The sequence below is a fragment of the Amblyomma mixtum genome, chromosome 8, assembly GCF_055824585.1.
Source record: "Amblyomma mixtum isolate Tamu chromosome 8, ASM5582458v1, whole genome shotgun sequence".
Lineage (NCBI taxonomy): Eukaryota > Metazoa > Arthropoda > Arachnida > Ixodida > Ixodidae > Amblyomma > Amblyomma mixtum.
The window spans coordinates 11,814,606-11,834,136 of NC_143019.1; the positions used below are offsets into that span (position 1 = coordinate 11,814,606).

General features: G+C 44.0%; 2 protein-coding genes across 3 annotated transcripts; both read left to right on the forward strand.

Annotated features, from left to right (window-relative positions):
- The first annotated feature begins 39 nt into the window (after positions 1–39).
- On the forward strand, positions 40–6,873 carry LOC149331356 (uncharacterized). Of its 2 annotated transcripts, none has more exons than XM_089555478.1 (3): positions 40–282; positions 3,903–3,984; positions 6,306–6,873. In XM_089555478.1, exons 2-3 carry the CDS (start codon positions 3,912–3,914, stop codon positions 6,851–6,853), a joined length of 621 nt encoding a protein of 206 aa, XP_089411604.1. In that variant the 5' UTR covers positions 40–282; positions 3,903–3,911; the 3' UTR covers positions 6,854–6,873. The 2 variants fall into 2 exon arrangements, with proteins under 2 accessions (XP_089411604.1, XP_089411605.1); XM_089555479.1 differs by lacking the exon at positions 40–282 and adding an exon at positions 2,004–2,027.
- A 7,579-nt stretch (positions 6,874–14,452) lies between these two features.
- On the forward strand, positions 14,453–18,415 carry LOC149331357 (uncharacterized). The gene is made up of 3 exons (XM_089555480.1): positions 14,453–14,547; positions 15,343–15,668; positions 17,051–18,415. The coding sequence occupies exons 1-3, from the start codon at positions 14,466–14,468 to the stop codon at positions 17,288–17,290; spliced, it is 648 nt and encodes a 215-aa protein (XP_089411606.1). The 5' UTR covers positions 14,453–14,465; the 3' UTR covers positions 17,291–18,415.
- Positions 18,416–19,531: the final 1,116 nt, after the last annotated feature.

A 19,531-nucleotide genomic window follows, 5' to 3' on the forward strand; every position in this document is an offset into this window, starting at 1 on the left:
GCAGAAACAAGAAGAAACCCGTTGCAGCATCCAAGTAACGATGTCTTAGCGGCGCCTTCTTGTTGTCCTTGGTGGTCGAATGCGTCGCCACCTGCGAGGGCGGGTTTATATCTGGGCGTCTTGGCGCTGCACACGGAGAAAAGAGCCAGTGTAGATACGAGGCTTCTGCTTTTCTACGGAGAGCTCGCATAAGCAAGTAGGTGCCGTAGTGCAAACACGAGCGTCGTAGAGGAACACGTCTTTGCAAGAGAATCTCCTTCTCTGCTGTGCATTGCGGAACAGGTAAGAATTTTTAGTAGACAATTAGAGGCTTCAGCAGCACAAGACAGCATAATGACTACTGAGTGGAAATAAATAGACCGGCCACTGTGCACACTAGTTGACATAGCCAGTCTTTATCAAGGTATCTGTATGCTACGGCATGTTCAGTTGTTAAAAATGGTAGGTGTTCGATAACGGTAATGGCAATCAAATAGTCAAGTTAACATTTCAGTCTGATGTTAGCATAATGTTAGCATATGCGTCTGTGGTCAATCGACTGAGGTTCAGCTACTGCAACATTACGCAGTAGAAATAAGATTATGCACAAGTAAACCTTAGGTCATAGCATTTTAAGAAATGATTGTGACTCAAAGGCGCCCGCCTGATCATGTAAGTAATGATGAGTTGTATGTATACGCGACAATATCAAGCTGTCTTTAGATCAAGTTGAGTAGCATGAGTTATTTAGGTACCTTTTCTGTGAGGCTTTTTTTTTACTCTTGCCATTATTTTGCAAACTGCGTTTTTATGATCATATTCTGAATGTGTGTTGCTGTGCCTTAATAAAGAAGAGGCATGGTGAAGTGAAGTATCGAACAGTGCAATCACGCAGGAAGTTTTCTTTTGGTCCATCAACTACTCGAATGTTTAGCGAATGGTAATTTAGCACAAATGCTGGGGATGGATTTAAATTTGACCAGGTGGCTGATGGGCGAGGTGCTTTAGCTACGGAACATAATTAATCTTTGTTGAAGTTGGTGCGCACTGGTAGCGCAGCGAATGTTGATGGAAAAAATAGAAATACGAGAAAGTATGCGAAGAAAATAAGAAAGCGGATCGCTAGTTTGCCTTTTTTGACAATCATGATCTGATAACAATGGCCTTATAGTCAAACAGTCATGGGCAGCATCGAAGATACATGTATCTTCGATACTATCTTTCGATACATTTTGTGTATTGGTATTAGGTATCGCGTGCTGAAATCTAGAGTATCGCAGTATCGGTATCGAAAATACATTTTTAGTGTATCGTGTATTTTACGATACTCGATACAAAAAAAAAAAGCTGCAAAAGCCCTCGCTCAGGCGGTAGTACAAGACGGGTGGCAGCCCCTTCGCTGCTTTTTAGCCAACTCCCAAGCTACCACTTCTGTATCGGCGGTTCTGCGCCGTCCGACTGTGCGCCGTCCCATTTCAGTGCGACTGCTCACACGTGTTCCTAGTTTGCGGTATACGCCAGTAGCCCTCGCCGCGTTCCGCGCGCATAAGCAGCAGCTATGGCTGACGAACTTTGGTGTGCCATCTTGGATGGAAAATATTTCACTGTCACGTCATCTGATGAGGACAAAGTCAAGGCCATGTGCTCATTTTGTAAAAGAACAATCAGCGGTGCCTACTCCTCGACTTCAAATTTCAAGCTTCACCTTAAAGTACGTAAACTTTCATAGCTTTACTGTTTTTAACGCCTTAATATTTCAGATTTTAACTGTCACTTACGGGATGAAACTAGGCGCTGGACGTTTCGGCTAAGCGAAAAAAGAAACGATAAAATTACGTCAAATTACATTCTTTGAAATATTGTTTTAGCCTGATGAGGTCGCTATTCTTTTCATGCAGATACAACTTGCTGGCAGTTAAGTACAAGTTGCACTTGAGTCAAAGCTGACTATCACGTGAACAAGCCTGGCGCGGGATTAAAGTTCAAAGTTAACTAAGCAAGGACGCCCAGGGCATAATACGACGGTGTCTGTTGGATAAGGCGCAGCTGTGAGTATTGGGGTACTGCTCCAATATCTTATACGCCCCTGCTGACCGGCCACCATTATCTCCTATCCGTTTTCTATCTCGAGGCGGCGTTCCAATTCGTAGATAAAATTATACGTATCTAAGTACGTGAGTGTATATGCCCCTATGTAAACTTCGTTAGTCGTAATATAACCTGTACGACGGTGTCTGTTGGATAAGGCGCAGCTGTGAGTATTGGGGTACTGCTCCAATATCTTATACGCCCCTGCTGACCGGCCACCATTATCTCCTATCCGTTTTCTATCTCGAGGCGGCGTTCCAATTCGTAGATAAAATTATACGTATCTAAGTACGTCAGTGTATATGCCCCTATGTAAACTTCGTTAGTCGTAATATAACCTGTACGACGGTGTCTGTTGGATAAGGCGCAGCTGTGAGTATTGGGGTACTGCTCCAATATCTTATACGCCCCTGCTGACCGGCCACCATTATCTCCTATCCATTTTCTATCTCGAGGCGGCGTTCCAATTCGTAGATAAAATTATACGTATCTAAGTACGTCAGTGTATTGCCCCTATGTAAACTTCGTTAGTCGTAATATAACCTGTATTATACTTGATATTTTAGTGATGTATCGAAGTATCGACGATACAGTATCGAGTATCTGTATCGAAAATCGATTTCGGTTATGTATCTTGTATCGGTATCGGAGATACAGTTTTCAAAGGTATCGAGTATCGTATCGAAGATACTATTTTGAAGTATCTTGCCCAGCCCTGTAGTCAAAGAGCACTTCGTTAAAGGCACCTAGAAATATTCTGCGCAAAAGATAGATAAATATACATCAGTTCTCTAGCTCCACAAATGCATTGCACCTGAAACTAGGTATATCCTTATTGTGCATAAGAGCGTAAATCTCGGCAACAAGGTACTTATGCAACCGGTCATGCCCTTGGACGAATATATTCAAATGTGTTCATGCTTTATACTCTGTTTGTGCACCAAAACAGCTTCACAACACTTGGATTACGCTTACGAGCCACTTATTTACCTTCTTTGGAATATTTAATGCTCTTGACTAGCTCCTCTCTAGGAAAACCCCAGAACATAATTACCGAGGCCAACCTGAATCTAGTCCTACAGTGTATTGCTTAAAATCTTAGTAAAAGTTATTAGACGGACAGAGGTCTCCACATTTTGCTTCTCAACAGCATCCCTCTTATTTTTTTCAGCCATCCCTCTTCCATTTATCTGAACGCAGAGAATCAACGAAAAGAAGCATGGCGTCTACCGGTTTAGCGTTTTTTAATAGGAGGAATAGGCGCATATTATAAATTTGGGATGACCTCACGCTCGACCGTCATCACGACGGCTCTCGTAATGCCAAACTGGAGAGTCCGTTGATGCAGTAGCAGGAGGAAAAAAACATCCTTAAGTTGAAACGGGATCAGAAATTTTACCGTGCAGTCCTGCCAGATATCTGAGTGTCTTCACCGAGCTGTGTAGGGCGTGTTGGAATAAGCAAAGCCTGGCATATTTCCACAGTAGATAAGTACTGCCGCTAGCTTGCTGTCGAGCTTTCAAGGCCTTGCGCGCAATGGGTGAGGTGATGCTGCGTCCAGCTGGCAAAATGACTGGTTAAAAAACCTGGCGCAGTTTATACTTAGGTCACTTTGAATGCGCTGCGTTTGGTGCCAGGCGCTTCATTCGCTGCAAAAGAGGCGAAAGCACGTAGTCGATGGTTGGCAAGAGCGGTGAGCTACATCTTAAGGTTAAGCAGGAAACGTATACTTATCACAACTCAGTGAGATTTCTCGATGAACATTGCCTAGAGTTTTATATTTTCAAAAGATGATGCTAGACCTGAATTATGGTTTGTGGCTTTTCCATTTTCAGAGTGCTAAAATGGGCTTCCCAAAATGGGTCGTGGCGACCGTCCTTCTGGTATTAATGTCCACTGCCATTTCAGCGCAAGAAGGTGAGTTCTCCAACAGTGATTTTGCCTAGTCCTGGCCAGTAATTTATAACTGAGTTGTCGGCAAATTTTCGTGCCAACAAAACAGGCAGCACCACGCATTTCCGTAGATTGCCTTCACAGATCTGCAAGTGCAAACGCATTTCTGATTTTGTTTTTTTTTTATTTTCGCCATTACTTTAAAATCTATTTCTTCAAAATCGGATTACTTTTTTTTATGTGAGATGACCTCGGGTCCTGGGTTTTAAAATAAAACGAAAAATAGAAACATGGCTGTGAAGATTCAGACACCCCCAAGACTCTAAACCCGTCAGTCTACAATCAGTGTGCGAACAAAACATTTAATTGCCGTCAGTAAGAATAAATAAAAACAGACCTAATTTCAGGATCTTAGCTTTCGTTGGCGCCTATTTATTGTGCTGTTTGTTAAGTTGATCGCTACAATCCTGAAAATAAGCAGGACATACGTTCAGAAAGAAGCGGTTACCGAGCACTCTCAGCGTTTGCGTTTTTTTTTTAGTGACTACTTTTCAAATCGCATGTGGTGGTGTTGCCTATATTACTGGAGCTAGTCGTGCAGGTTATTCTGAGGCTGAATCCTGAGCGAGTGCGCATTTCTATCTACTAATTAGTTCTCGACATCTATCGTCGGAATTCGATCCTTAATTCTTGGCACTTTGTTCAAATTAGACACCATGCAAGGAAGTATCCTACGACCTGTGCATGAATGAATCCGTGTACTAGGTGTACATGTGAAAACAGTAGATAAGCCGAAGTCTCTTCAGTGTGATTTGATTAGCCTCTAAGCAGTAAGCTCTCCAACACCTCAGTTCGTAGGGCGTCACAGCCGAATCACTATGAGTTGCTTTTGAACTATTTAACAGCCTCTCAGGAGTTGGCGCAGCCGGGATGGGGGGGGGGGGGGGGGGGGGCTATTATCAGTGACTAAATGGCCATACCAGATCTGACGAGGTCTACATAGTGCACTGAGCACACAAGGATAAACCAAACATAAGCACTTTGCCCCGAGAAATGATTGCTCGGGAACCACTGCCTTATATTGTAAGGCGCAGGTCATATGTTAGACTCTGAAAGCATTAAAAGAACGGCTTTGAAACTTCTGCGCCGAACGTTTGCACTACGACGTTGTAGCGTGCGCAAAAAATAACACGCGAGGGGCTTTTGCGGAAGGAGACAATTGCATTTATTGATACGTCGTAGAGATGCGTAAATATAATAAGTGAAGAAATGCCTTGGATAGTACATAAATTGATCCGAGCTGGTGTAATAATGTGAATCTAGGAGGAAAATATATCGAAGTAGTCTATGCTTGATGCTAGGGGCAATTTTATGCGATCAAATACAATATGCTATTAAGTTACACTTAAAGAAATTTAGATTTTTGGTGCAACAAAAATAAAAAATACGAGTAAGAAGTTTCGTTCTCGTTAGTAGATGATCTTTGATATTGACTGGGAGGCTAGGAACGCATGAGAAAAACAGATACAGAAAGGCATTGGCACCCGTCTCTGTAGTTATGTCTCCCGTTCTTGTGTGTATTGTCCCCTGCAGTCAACATAAAAAAATATCACAATTCTAAGAAAAACAGCGTAACTACTAGCACGCAATAATGCCCGTCTTAAAAATTGTCTCGCCTTAGTATATGAGCTTTGAACTAAAGGTGAAATGAGAAACGCAAGAGAGCGATTGAATTTCATTCCAAGTTTCTCATAAATAAAATCCTTCTTTTCTATCGTCCTCCCAGTTCTATATGTATATTCAAACTAAACATTAACTCAAGTAAACAAACTGCCGCCCTAGCCGCTCAGTTCCTATCAGTCAATCTCAGAAACTAAAACAAAATACAAACAATCCCCGTGCTTTCCTGGGTTTCCATGGCTGTTGGCCGCCTTCATATGTACGGTCCTTGCCAAAAGTAACCGGGCAACGGTGGTTTGTTTCTCAGCTGCTTAACGAAGCACTGATGGCGCTTCGCTACCCGATAAGCTCTGAATGTGCGTAAAGTAAGATGAACCCTTTTCCTCGCGTTCTGACTCCTTTAGGTCTTTTGGAGTGCCGTAAAGCCTACGTTATATGGTCGAGAAGCAGAAACCTGTTGCTTGGTTACTTTTGACAAATGGGGTACATCATAACAATCCTCTCATATCCCTAACATTGATTAACTCAAAGTGAGTCATTGTTGTTAAGTAATGCAGTACATAGAGGAAAAACTGGGCCCGTTCCTAGTGAATGCGTTTTCCTCAAATTCAAAATATGTTGTCTTGGTGATAAAACTGTATTCTCTTGTAACTTTTCTTTCGCAGAAAACTGCAACTTTCTTGACGAGTACCTAGAACGCGCCATCAACTCGTTCATCGAGAAGCTTCCCCGGGAGCGTCCCGAGACAATCGAAAAGGGCGCCGAACCACCGGAAGGCTTGAACCTCATCGAGTTCAAGTTCGTCAACCTCAATTCGCTGCGTCCCTTCGGACCTTTCTTAACCTTCTGCCGCAACGGAAGCAAATTCGTCCAGTTCGACCTCGTGAACAGAAGGCCGCTCTTCCTCATCGGCACCTTCTCTGGCAACGACAGCAAGACTCATCGAATGGAGAGCCGGGCGCTGCTGGTCCGGTTGACGGCGCAGTTTGAAGTGGAAGGGTCCAAAGAAGACCTGAAGCTGTATCCCACGGTCAACCTGCCCGTGTCCATGGTTGGGGTGACCATGGTCCTTAAGAGCGTGGACGCGGAGACGAACGAGGAGCTGGGAACTTTCATTGGGCTCGGGAGGCCAAGCTTCCTTCGGAGTCTGTGGCATGGAATGCTCTTTTCGGAGCTTGAAAAGCTGTTTGCTGAAATTCTGCCAAGGAAATAAACACAGGCTGGCTGCGTTTGCGTGTCTGGTGAATTCAGTTATTCGCAGTAAATACAGTGTAACATGCTACTTCCCGGGTAAGGCAATGGTTCCGGGTTCGAACCAAGGGCCTAGACCATGTTTCGTCAGCTGCGAATTTGTGTGGAAGCTGCACAGCTTTCTTCTGTGGCCATATGGCTGCGCTTTGGAGAACGGTAATGAGTAATTACTACAATTTTTCAAGCGTTTCCACGCAGTAAAATTTTTTCCTGTCATGGTTTGAAATCATAAAATCAGACTGTATTCGGAAAATCCTGGATAATAATAAAGTAGGGTTTCGAACTGTCTGCAGTTAACTTTTTGGCAAAAAGCGTATAACATTTGCTTTCCATGTCCCCATTGTTAGTTTTCCGTTGTGTTTGAGAAACACACAACGCTCGGCTATTTCCTTTCGTTCACCTTTTTCTTTGGTCATGGACGTTACCTCGAGTTAATAATCGCTGACTGTAAAACGTGAATTACGAATTATTTCGCTGTTATTTCGGCAGCTGGTTTGAGATGTTCAGGTTATCCGAAAATTCTTCAGGAATACAATACTCTGGACAAGTTTACTAAGATGATGTCAATCTATTTTTCTATTAGCCGTCCGTGCTTGCCACCCCAATCGGCGCCCTCGCGCTATTGGTATGCTTGAATGAATAACGAAGTGCGAAAACAGGGCTCGGCGTCGCACCAGCTCATGATCAGGCACGGGATACATAAAAATGGAGTATAACAGCTTTCAAAAGTCTTCTAAAATACCGGCTCAGAGTTCTGTGCAGAAACGATCAAACATGTGAGAGCGGCAAATCTCATCATTATCCCCAACCTGAATACGCCCATCGTAAGACTAAGCCCTCTGCCATATCTCTCCCATTAACCCTGTCCTGGTCCGGCTGCGAGCACCGTGTCCCCAAAGACTTCGTCAGCAGATGCGCCATCTATGCGGCAAATGTATGTCGGCCGTAAGAAGCTCATATGCTGTTAGCTTACCTCCTAAAGTGTCAAACTCTATCGCTTCAGGGGGTTCATCTACGAATGGAGGTATGTCTAAACATATCCGGTAACTTTGGCTTTACAATGAACACTTTCCTTTCTTCGAAAGTCGCATTAAAGACATCCCTAAAGTGGTGCGTAAATATTGTAGTCTATATCAGAGTGAAGAATACACCTCCTCGAGCTTCTGCCATCCTCTCGAAAGACACAGGTAACGATAGCAGTAATTCTAAAGTGCCCCGGCCACCTTCCGGCGCCTGCGTCATTCGAGCGGTTTATGGATACAATCCTGCGTGGACTGAAGTGGCAAATTTGTTTAAGTTATTTGGACGACGTTGTAATTTTTGGCAAAACATTTAGTGAGCACAACAGCCGTCTGGATATCGTGCTTGATTGCATGGAACGAGCTGGTATTATCCTGAACTCCAAGAAATGTCATTTTGGGATCCGTGAAACAATTTTAGTTGATAAAGAAGGTGTTCGACCATATCCAAAGAAAATTGAAGCTGCCAGAAGTTTCATGGTGCCCAATCAGTGAATGAGCTGCAGAGTTTTTTAGGGCTCTGCTCGTACTTTCGACGCTTTATAGCAAGATTGCGGATATCGCTTAGCCACTTAAGTGTTTGCTGCATAGAGATGCACCGTTCAACTGGACCAGCGAATGCGACGCAGCTTTCCGTCATCTGAAATTTTTTTTGACCTCGGGCCCCATCCTACGCCACTTGTGACCATCAGCACCAATTGAGAACGCACACCGGAAAGACTGCATTGATCGCAGTTGTCATACCAGGCACATTTTCAGGCGCGTCCAATCCCTGAACTAGGAAGGTTATTCTGCTACTGTCCAACTGGAGCTGATAATGCTAAGCGGTGTGTAAAGCATCTATGATGTCGGAGGAGAAGATGACCGAGGCCACCAATTCTTGAATACTTCGGCTGGCTGCACGGTGCAGAACTGATGGTGGCTTTTTTTCATTCTGTGATAGATGACAGAACGCTGCACGTTTATCACCATGCGGGTGTGTTCTTTCGATGGAAAGTTCCGTTTATACTAAATCCCAACCGGCTTTATCTTGATTTACCAAGATAGTTCTTTGCCGGAATCACTGTGGTTAGGCTGTTTGAAGTTGTAAATAAACGATCTTTGCGTCTTCGTTTTATTACACATAACGGCGAAATTAAGTACGAATTTCTGAACTTTGCTCTCGTTACATAAAACCCTTTGCAATGCTGCAAACTATTTATTACTTGTCAAATAATATAACAGCAAAATTACACGCATCGTCTCCCGAATAGAGGCGAAGCCATCGGATGTTTCACATAGAGCGGCACGTGAAAAAAGCCGCTTGCGAGGGAAGATAGAACGCTCGCCCATTTAAAAATAAAATATGCAGTGCATTGCTTTATTTTTACTTTATTTCCTGTAGGTCATATTGACTGAGAGTGTCTCCCCAAAATTAATGGCAAGATACAATAAGGGATTCTATTTCCTGTTAGTTGGCCAGTTTAGGTTGTTTGGCAAACGGTAGGCGCATTTAAAGTAGATTGGTCGCATAGAGACCACGCAAACAAAATATTGCGATGACACAGAATTTCATTGAGGAGCTCAATAGAAGAGGCTTCTACGACACATATATGAATGGCCACCAGGTAAGTTAACCTACTTCCGATTATTGTTTTTTTTTATAACGCGGCATATTTAAGCCACGAAAAAAGCCGTTTAAAGAATCGTTATGTTTAGCCAGCTTTAACTCGTGCGTATGGAAAGAAAAGCGCGGAATGCATCTGGTGGAAAAAAGCTGATGTGAAGTTATAATAAGCCATCCTTCAATCGACAAGCATACCTAACGATTTGCCACCCTAATATGTCGCACGCAGCCGAGATCCCAAGAAGCCAGCCTTGTGAAGCTGAAATCTAAAGCTGTCACTCTCCTGAAGTTTGTGGGGGGGGGGGGGAAATAATGCTGGCTACTGAATGACCTGTTGCTCTAGCACCAATTAAGCGGAGACAGACAGCTCGATAATAAGGCCACTCAGGCGGCTACGAGTACAACACACGTTGCCAACTTCGTTAACATCGATCGCTAGCGGTCTGAAGGGTTCTTGAGGAAGTAATGAAGACGATGAGTCACGTGCGCGTTGTGCTAAACGCTTTCACTTGCTAGCTGAGAGGCGAAACGGCCTTGGATTTTATAGACGGTGCCGGAAGCCCACCGAAAGCGAGTGGAGGTTGCATTTCGCAACCGAAAGAAACAGGTTTGCAGTCTCGCCCGTTAACCGACAATGCGCGCCAGGGGGTGTGTTGCTGTTTCGAAAAGCAATAGCACAAGCAAACAAGGCTTGGCACGGTAGCCTTGATGCTTCGCACACCGTCACGTCGGACAGCCGCGCCTTCCTTTCGGACGTACTCTGCCCCGCCTCACGAACTATTGCAAATCAGCCCGCCATGAAGGCCCGTTGGCAACCACGTACGCTTGCTGAGCACGACTTCATCGGTTCGGTACCACTTCCCGCAGGCACATCTCTAAGGAAGCGAAAAACAGACGGTCTTACGTGTGCGCTATGTAATGCGAGTGCACGCTAAACAACCCTAGATGGTCAAAAGAGAGAGACCTCCACTGCGAGATGCCTCCATTGTGCTTGATTAACAAGCTGAAATCTATTATTCTGAGTGCGAACAAACGCAGCCTTGAAAGAATCATCAAACGCCAAGTGCAGGGGGGGGGGGGGGGGGGGTGCGTTGGTGGTAAAATTTATTCAGTAAAGGGATTTGAGCACCCCGTACTGGGAGAGGCCCATCGTCCAGGGCTCCCACTGCGTTAGTTGCTTACTGCACCCGCTAACTATCTTTCTTTTGTCCTCTGGGTTTGAGGTGGACATCACTGCTAAGGTTCTGGATTTTGGACTGAAGGATGGTGGTTCAATTCTCTTCGTGCACAAGATTTCAATTTTTTTTCTGGGCTTTCACTTCAGAGTTAACGGATGGACGGACGGACGGATGAACAGAGGCATGGCCGCAAGTATGAGCCATTAAAGGCTTTCGCCTTAAAATCTGGGCCACATGGCTATAAAGCACGCTGCAGGTGAGATACTCCGCATTAATGTAGAACACGTGTCGTTTTTCAACGTACGCTGACATCGCACAGCACACGGGAGCTTTCGCTGTTCGCCTGCAATTACGAGATTTCCCACTCTGCCGTAGCAACCTCCAGCCTCTACCTTCTAATTTGTTTTTTCGGGGGTGCTAGAATAAAAAAAAAGATGCTTCAACATGCGAAAAAACAGTAGAATATGATTAGACTCACAATATATCAAGGAAGTATAAAGAAAGCAAACTAAACTTCCACTTCTTCAGAGGCCCCCAATGTTCGTACTTAGTTGAACTTATGTACGTTTTCTATGGAAGCCCACATCGTTTAATGAAATTTGTTTGTTTTTTTTTCGTATATTTTGTGCATAACAGTCTGTACAGGCAACCAAATAGTACAGAATGGCTTCTCAGGCATTTTGAGTGAAATCAATTATTTTTTCACCTAAGTAGTATATTCTGTCCTCAAGAAAGGGAATTTGTTAGTTTTCGATCTTGAAAGACCAGCAGGTAAGTTTTTACAACGATGTGAAAAATTCCGTACAAAGTGTCCGATTTGTTTGAAACAATAACATCGAAATGTTCTCGTGTGTCAGGTAAACACCCTAGGGGTCGTAGAACCACTTTGTGTTTCGAAGATTCACATTACGCTCGAAACTTAGCAAAAGCAATCGATGTTTTCGCTCGCGGCAAAATCTGTCTCCACAAAAACGGCGGACAAAGTGCTACCTAGCTGACTCTTATGTGAAATATTGTTTACTGCAATCGCTATATGGTACACAAAAGCAACTTATTTGCAACAAGAAGGGTGCTCAATATGACTGAAATAATAAAATCACTGTTAAATGCCCCAGTTTCTCAGAAAAAGCTGGAAGTTTGCCGCTTACATAATTGTGTACAAAGCGCCTGAAAGGGTTACAGCCTCCCGTCATTTTGAGATAATTCTTCGTAGAGTTAAGAAATTATTTATTAATGCTTTATGCCTACCCCTGACTAATATGATGCAGCTCCAGATCTCAAGATACTGTAGCTTCGCAAGCGGCTGATGTCTGATCGCGAGAGGTTGCTCGGGAAGAGGAACTAGGGTCGCACAAGCCCCACCGGTGGAAGAACCAGCCATCCCAGATCAGTGGTTCATCCCTCGACCGGTGCACCTTTCCGGACTCCCAGGGAACTATGAATGTAAAGTTGTGAATGACTAATTTTACCTATACGGGCATGAACTAATTAACTAATTAACGCTATCGCGGTATATCTTTAAGGCGGAGCTTGAGTATCTCCTCCTATTTGTTTTTCTGAAAAACGCGTGAGCACTATTATTGAAATCCAGGACCATAAACCTCTCAATCTGCGCCGAGTAGCGTTAGACCTTTCGGCTAGACCTTTCATAGTCCTGTAACGTGAGGTGAGGTAACGTACATGCGAAAATGGCAATTTTTTTTTAAAAAGTGTTCTTGTTTTTGACAAACTCGGCGCTCAACAAAGATAAAACGACTCTCCCTCCAATTCCAAACCGGATAAGAAACTATCAGAGCTGTAGATTCACACAAATTACATTTTTGTCAGCCCAAAAGAATGTAATCTTTATTTACTCTTTCGCATAGACGCCCACTGTTTGTGTATTGAATGGGTTTGGAAGGAAACCTTAAGCAAGGCATCGAGATTCCGTTGCCTTCGACTTGTGCAGTCGATCACCTGCAACGTAAACCCTGTGGAAAAACTCATTTCGTTATCTGAACGATTAGTTACGCAATAAGCGCGAATTTTATGCTTTGAACCACAATACGCCTGAAGGCTTAACGGCGCTTGCTGGAAACCGTCCAAAGATTCTGATAACGAACATGATAGGCAAAATATTTGGATAGAGGTAGTAGCTTCCCATTCAGGCACACTCGCTTCAAAAGCGCAGACTAAAATTTTAGAAATGAATAACTCTCCGACAGGGTGTTAGTCATAAAGCATGCCTAAATGACAGCGTCCAAACGACAAATACTTGTGTGATTTCTCATATTGTCATGTGATATCATGAAGAAAAGATTAGATCAAGTTGTTTTCGTGCAGACGGGTGTCAAGCTCCATTTTTCTTTGGCCGTTGCAAGGTTTTCGGCTATCGTAAACAAAATGCCGTCACTAGGAGACCCATTACCGTTTCCTTCGAGCTCCAAGCGCAGTCCTTAACCTCTATAGTTCAAATTGTTCCTTGTCTGAATGCCAGAAATGGTTGCTCAACTAACGCCGTCCTTTCATACCGGATACATCCGGACCCATCGACAATGTACATGCCCTTGAAAGAGCTGAAAATAGCGAGTGCGCTAGGCGCTTATCATACACTTCGTGTCGAAAGAAGCTCAAAACACCACTAGTGCTTTGAGATGTGGCATGATTGCAGACGCCGAACGAGGAGGTATTAGCACGGAGTGGGCGGTGAGTACACTGGCTCACAAGCAAACTGCAATAAACAGCAATGATCTCGAAGTAGCGTGGATAATGTCACCCTTGGCGACCGGCTCTGTAAAAAAAAAAAAAGCGGAGAGGCAATGATCTTGTGTCACGTGGGAGGTACAACCGCGTTTATTTTTGCTTTTGGTTCTGTGTATGACGTAGGCGCCAACGTGCACAAGCCGTCGTCTTAACGTATATGTGTTTACCACACAGTTGCACGCGACATCATGCCGAAGTGGAAAAATCATCTCGACTGACCGTTTTAGGCTTATATAAAGGCAGAGAGAACCTCTTGAAACATAAACAGTTCTGACAGCCTCCAGAAAGCTTGGAATTTTATCAAGAGGCCCCAAAAACGGTGACTGCTTACTCGATATACGAAGGTTTTGAAAGATACTTTTAATGTTCCTTCCATCCCCACCTTCCGCGCTTGCGTTCATGCTAGGTTCTGCGTTAAGTCCTGAGAGCTACATTTTTTTCACGGATGGAGCGCTCATTCAGTGCTTATACACTTCTAGAAATATTCCTGTCTTTTACACCCAGTTTAACCCTAAAAAGTGACCGACCATTGAGAGTGGCGAATTTTACGTCTTTAAATTGATGTCCTAAAGAAAATGAAGCATAATTTCTGATTCCAAATTGTAAGTATTGAATTGCTATCGCATATTTAAACATTTCTACAGAACCCACTTCGAAAAGTGAGGCAATGAGAGTGTCCATTATTTAAATACCTGCCTGTTCCCTGGGCGCGAGGAATCTTGCTGGTCTTTCGTCTGAAATAAAAATCCACAAAAAATCATTGAAGTCCTGTGCTAGTTATCCTACTATGTGTTAATATTTAAAGTGGAATTACGCTATCAAGAGTGGAAATATATCACTTAATACATTGTCATGAATTCACAGTTTCTTTAAGAACAAGTATATAAGTCGGAGGGTGACGAAATAGAGTTCGATTTCGGGCAACCCTTTATGTTAGGTAGGATTGAATGCTAGTGCCTTCTTACTATACATAACCATATATTCAGTTTTTGCACTTTTATGATGTGCTGTTGCAGAACATTGGACGTGATGAAGATTCAGGTTACAGCAGCCGTTCTGCTTCTGGCTGCTGGGACTGTCCTCGCGATTCCGAAAACCAAAGAATCGGAAGGTATGGAACGAAAGTGACGTTGTCTGGGCCGTACAGCTGCAATGCATCCCTAGCAATAACAGATTTTGGGAAACAGCAAATGGACTGCATTTGCTACAGCTTTGCGCATGCAAACAGCTCTGCTATTGGAATACAGAGAGACGCACAGACCTGCTAGTTTTCATATTATCTTGCTGAATTATAAAGGTGGCTCGACAGCAGAATGCAATTGCATCACATAAATGCTAGAAAATTTCTGGTAAAGCGTTATAGAAGCAAGGAACGAATTTTAAGATTGTTGCGTATTTTTTTCGCTGAAAGGCTGCTAGTTCGCTCCCTACTATTTTGTCTTCGTTCCCCACGTAGTACAAGCACATGGAGTGCAGTTTTTCACGTAGATCTCTACGCACTATTAAGCGGAATGCGTCGTTGCCGGCGTTACCGTACCGTCGTCACCACAAAAACAAAAGTATTAAAAAGAACGCACAATCTGAGAGCTAGCGAAGGTGAACAAAAATTTTTGTTTTCCACGGTTAAAGCAAAATCACCTGCTCATCAAATTTCCATTTCATTTCAATTACTGAATCCTTGGGGTCCCCTAGGCATTACATAAGCCTGAGCCAATAACAACGTTTAAGAACATACCGCTAAATTCAGGAACTAAGTGAAACAGCGTTTCATAGCCACGTTCCAAATGTCCCAGTTTTCTCTTCTCATTAACATCTGTAAGTGGCAACAACCTAGGACTTGTAGTATTCGGTGACGGTATTTCTATTGTCGGACATTGAAGAGACAAATGGATGGCCATTTTTACAGATGGATGTGAATTTTCCGGCTTGGATCTTGGTGAGATGGTGAGCACCGTTCTAAGCCAGCTGCCCCCGGAGTATTCACAGCCGGATAAAAAGCCCCAGGAGATTATTCCCGGCGTGTTCCTCGGTACTATCGTCTACATGGGCCTGGACAAGATGAGGCAGTATGGTCCGGCACTGGGATACTGCCGTAACGGTTCGAGACTTGTCCAAGTGGATTTGGCCACCGGAGATGATGTCGTAGAGGCTTTCATGCCTTGGAAGACTTGCGCCGGACAGGAAGGTAGACTGTCCTCATACGCCACACCGAGGGTTACCGTCACGTTCAAGGTAAGTTGCTGCTGGAGCATCGCAAGGACGCTCTCTATTCAATTCCTCTGCGGAAAGGGTTCTCGCGGCTTCGCCGCGCTGATTCCGAGAATGTGCTCATGGAATGAATTGGACCTGCAGTGACTGTGTCTAATATGAAGCAAAGTGTATAAAAGGCGGTAAAATGACATTCGAGGGTTATTGAAGAGCGACACGATATTAAGCAAATTCAGAGTCCTACTACACCAGGATGCGGCTTGTAGATGACTGGCTGTCTAGACCTAAAGAACCAACAAAATACCATTGTTTCTCTAACGGCCCACATTATTTTTAGTGGATGTCAGTGGAAAAAAGAAATTTTAACTTGGCCTCTATTTTAGAGTTAGATATCTAGCGTGCATGTCGCCTACTGCTATTTAGGCTGCTTGCATTTGGGTTTCCTGGCCATTTTCATCTGCTTTCATTAATTCCTTGTATATCCATAGAACATACAATCTCCACTTGGGCCCCGAGACTGGTCTCTTATTTGTGTTTTTCTTTTTGCTTGAAAAGCCATTTAACAGTGAGTAACTGTTACAGAGCGCTTCCGGCGAATCGGCGTCCCGCTCCTCGATGCTAACATTAGGAACACTAGTAGCAACTAGTGCAGCACGTTAGAGCGAGTTTTGCTAGGTGGGCGTGGTGCGTTCTGAGCAGCGGACTACTGCCACCCTCGAACGAGCTATTGACCGGGCGCAATAACATAAATAGCAACGAGACCCATCCATATTTCAAGCCCAGAGTGGGCATGGTAGACTTCTTGGCCAAACAGAATAACGGCGTCAGCTACTGCCTAACTTAATCATGTCGGGGCACAAGCTTAACAATCGGAATTTTTTTACATATAAATTACTTTCTCACAGTATGCGCATTATACTAGGTGTCAAACTGAGTTTAGGCCAGCGAATCGTTGCTGGTCTCCATTGACCATGAACTGAGTGCTGACTCCCAAGAAGCAGCATCCAAAATATTGCGAAGGGATTTTATTAATAGCGTATTGAAGCAGCGCGTTTTTTTTTCTATGCAAACACATCATCACTATTTCAATAATTAGCTCAAGTTTCGACTTTCTGGCACGGAATGCGTCTAGCTGCCGCAGAAAGGTACTCGCAAGCAACAGCAATTATTTTTATCACTAAAGTGGGTCGTAGAAGCTTAAATAACATCTAAATAACAACCTCGCGCCGAAAAAAGTTTAGGGAAAACGTCCAAATGAAATTGGAAGGCGGAGGTGTAGCACAGTGTTCAATGAAAAGTGAGATGACTTTACCGCCTTGAAACGTTGGCGCTAGCGTTTTTTGACTAGAAAAAGAATGCTTTGTCACTAAAGTTAAGCTTCTAACTGACCTTAATTTTTCTTGCAGGTTGTCGACGCCAGCGTTGACTCAAATGATATCGGCTTCAAGCTTATCCACCACAGCGGACCAACCCCAGTTTCCATAGAAGGCGTGTCCATGTACCTACAAGGTGCCGGACAGTTGTTGGGAAACGCTGTCGCAATGCTTTGTGATCTCTTCTCTAATCGACCTAGGGAATTCTGGCGCGACATGGTCACCTGGAGACTCCGGACCATTCTCAGAGAAATATCAGGTCTTCCAAATTAAGAAGTATTCGGAGAGAGAGAGAGAGAGCAGAGAAAACCCATACCCGCATTTTTTTCCCTCCATCTTATGTTGCTACCTTAGAAGTGTTGAACGCGGCGTGCTATTAGAGAGTTTTAGTATTGCGGGCTTTGCGCAATTGCGTGCATAGCGGAATAGCGGGTCCAGAGTGCGCATGCGCAGAACGCTAACGGGGAAATAGCGTTAGCGTACGAACTCAATTTTCAGAATTTAGCGTTGCGGCTTTTGCGCCCTTAGCGTGGAAACATGGCGGCGTCCTTTCAAGCGACAACCGCCCGCTTCAGCCGATTCAGCAGTCCTTGCGATTCCGGTCGGCATGTTTACCGGCAACTACTGGTGTAGTTGCTTTTCGCTATGTCTTACCTTGCTTCGACGATAAAGTATAAGCTGTCATTCAGCCCAGTTTTTTAGCTACGCTCTCGATTCTGGAGCGCGCAAGCCTAATGGGACCTCCAGCTGCACTGCTACCGTCTGCAATTGCCCAAAACGCAGCCGAAACCTAGCACAAACGTCCGGAACGAAACAAAAATAGATCTGGAGCTTTTTCGCGGTGTTTTATGGACTTAAATGATGTAAAGCGAGTTTATATTAAATTTATAACAGTTTTTTGACATTACACGTGATGTGATGGCAAATATTCTTGCTCGAATGGCTTGTAGTTAACATTACCTTGACTAGATGGCGCCACTGCTTTACGCTTGTTTTTTCATTTTATTTAAATTTTGGGGTCATTTTGCAGACGAAAATAAGCACTACAGTAATAATTCGTTTAAAAAACTCGGAAATATTATATTTTGGCAAGTTAGTGGCAGTGTCGACCATTTTAGAAGGACCGTTCGCATCCATGTCAAGCAGGTGGCGTTTAACGTTTTCAGAACGCTATACTAAAACTGTCTGTGGGGATAAGTTGCTTGCGGCACACTAACGTTAATTCCCTTAGGTCCGCTATCACGCTAACGCTATACTAAAACTCTCTATTAACCGTCAGCGCAGGTAATTGGCACCTAGGCAGTGGTCCCGTATACGGGAGTATCAGAAACTAATAAGATGGTTGCCGTTGTATGCGCAACGTGTTCAGCTTGGCTGCTTCTGACTTAAGTGTTAACTAAACTAACCGTTAGAGCGAAACAAAACTGCGCGAAGACGACGGGACAAAAGAAAGGCACGAATACACACACACAAAGCGCAGTGTGTATTCGTGCCTTTCTTTTGTCCCGTCGTCTTCGCGCAGTTTTGTTTCGCTCTAACCATGAACCGACTAGCCCAACATGATGTCTTACTTCGAAACTAACCGTGTGCTGAAGTGGTTCATCAGACTTAATTTTTGGCGCATCGAAATTGATTTGGCTGAAGAATCGCAGAGGACATTTTCCTTCCATTCGGCAGGGAGAAATCCCTGATGACTTACTGGACAGGGAAAGCGTTATCACGCCACTCAACGCTTTTGCCCATGCCATCCCTCACAGCAAGCGTCGAGGGCAACATGTGTTTTCTCGCTCACTTCAGTAGTATGGGCACATTTCAGAGAGCGACTGCATCTTGGCCCACTTTTGTGAAATATTCGCATGGACGCCACTTGAAACGGTGACATTTTTCTAAAAGAGATTGCGTGAATTTTATCACCACTACTTAGTATAGAGAACTCTTTGCAGTGCTGCTCTCTAATTAAGAGCAAAATGCCTTACACAGCGGCTGTGGCACATTGGTATTGATCAGAACGCCCAAGAAAGGCAGCACCGCCATCGTTGTCACCATTAAACGCACTGATTATTTCCCATAAGACGTGCTATTTACTTAGAGCCCCAAATTTTGTACAGCCAACAGCTGGTGGTTAGCTTTTGGCAGGTTAAACACAAGTAGCCTGCCTATGGGATATTTTCCGCGTATTAAGCTGTGTATGAACGCCACTTCCAGCGCGCTCGGCTACCAGTTACGGCTTGCCCGCAACTGATTCTCGGATTTAGTATGTTTGTCCAGGCAAAGTACTTCCTTTTCATGGGTGGAAAAAAAAAGCCCATCTTTAACCCGAAGGCTTTCTCGCTTCTTCAGCCTCCAGATTACTTCGCTGGTATATGGGCCAATGTAATGATTCAGGAAGGTTTTATGCATCTCTAGTGCTACATTCACACGCCTCTCTGGTACAAAATCGATTGGTGGGAACGGCGCCAACTTTATATCATATTTTACATGAAAGGTAAAGGCGCGGCTGCCACAGACAGCGGT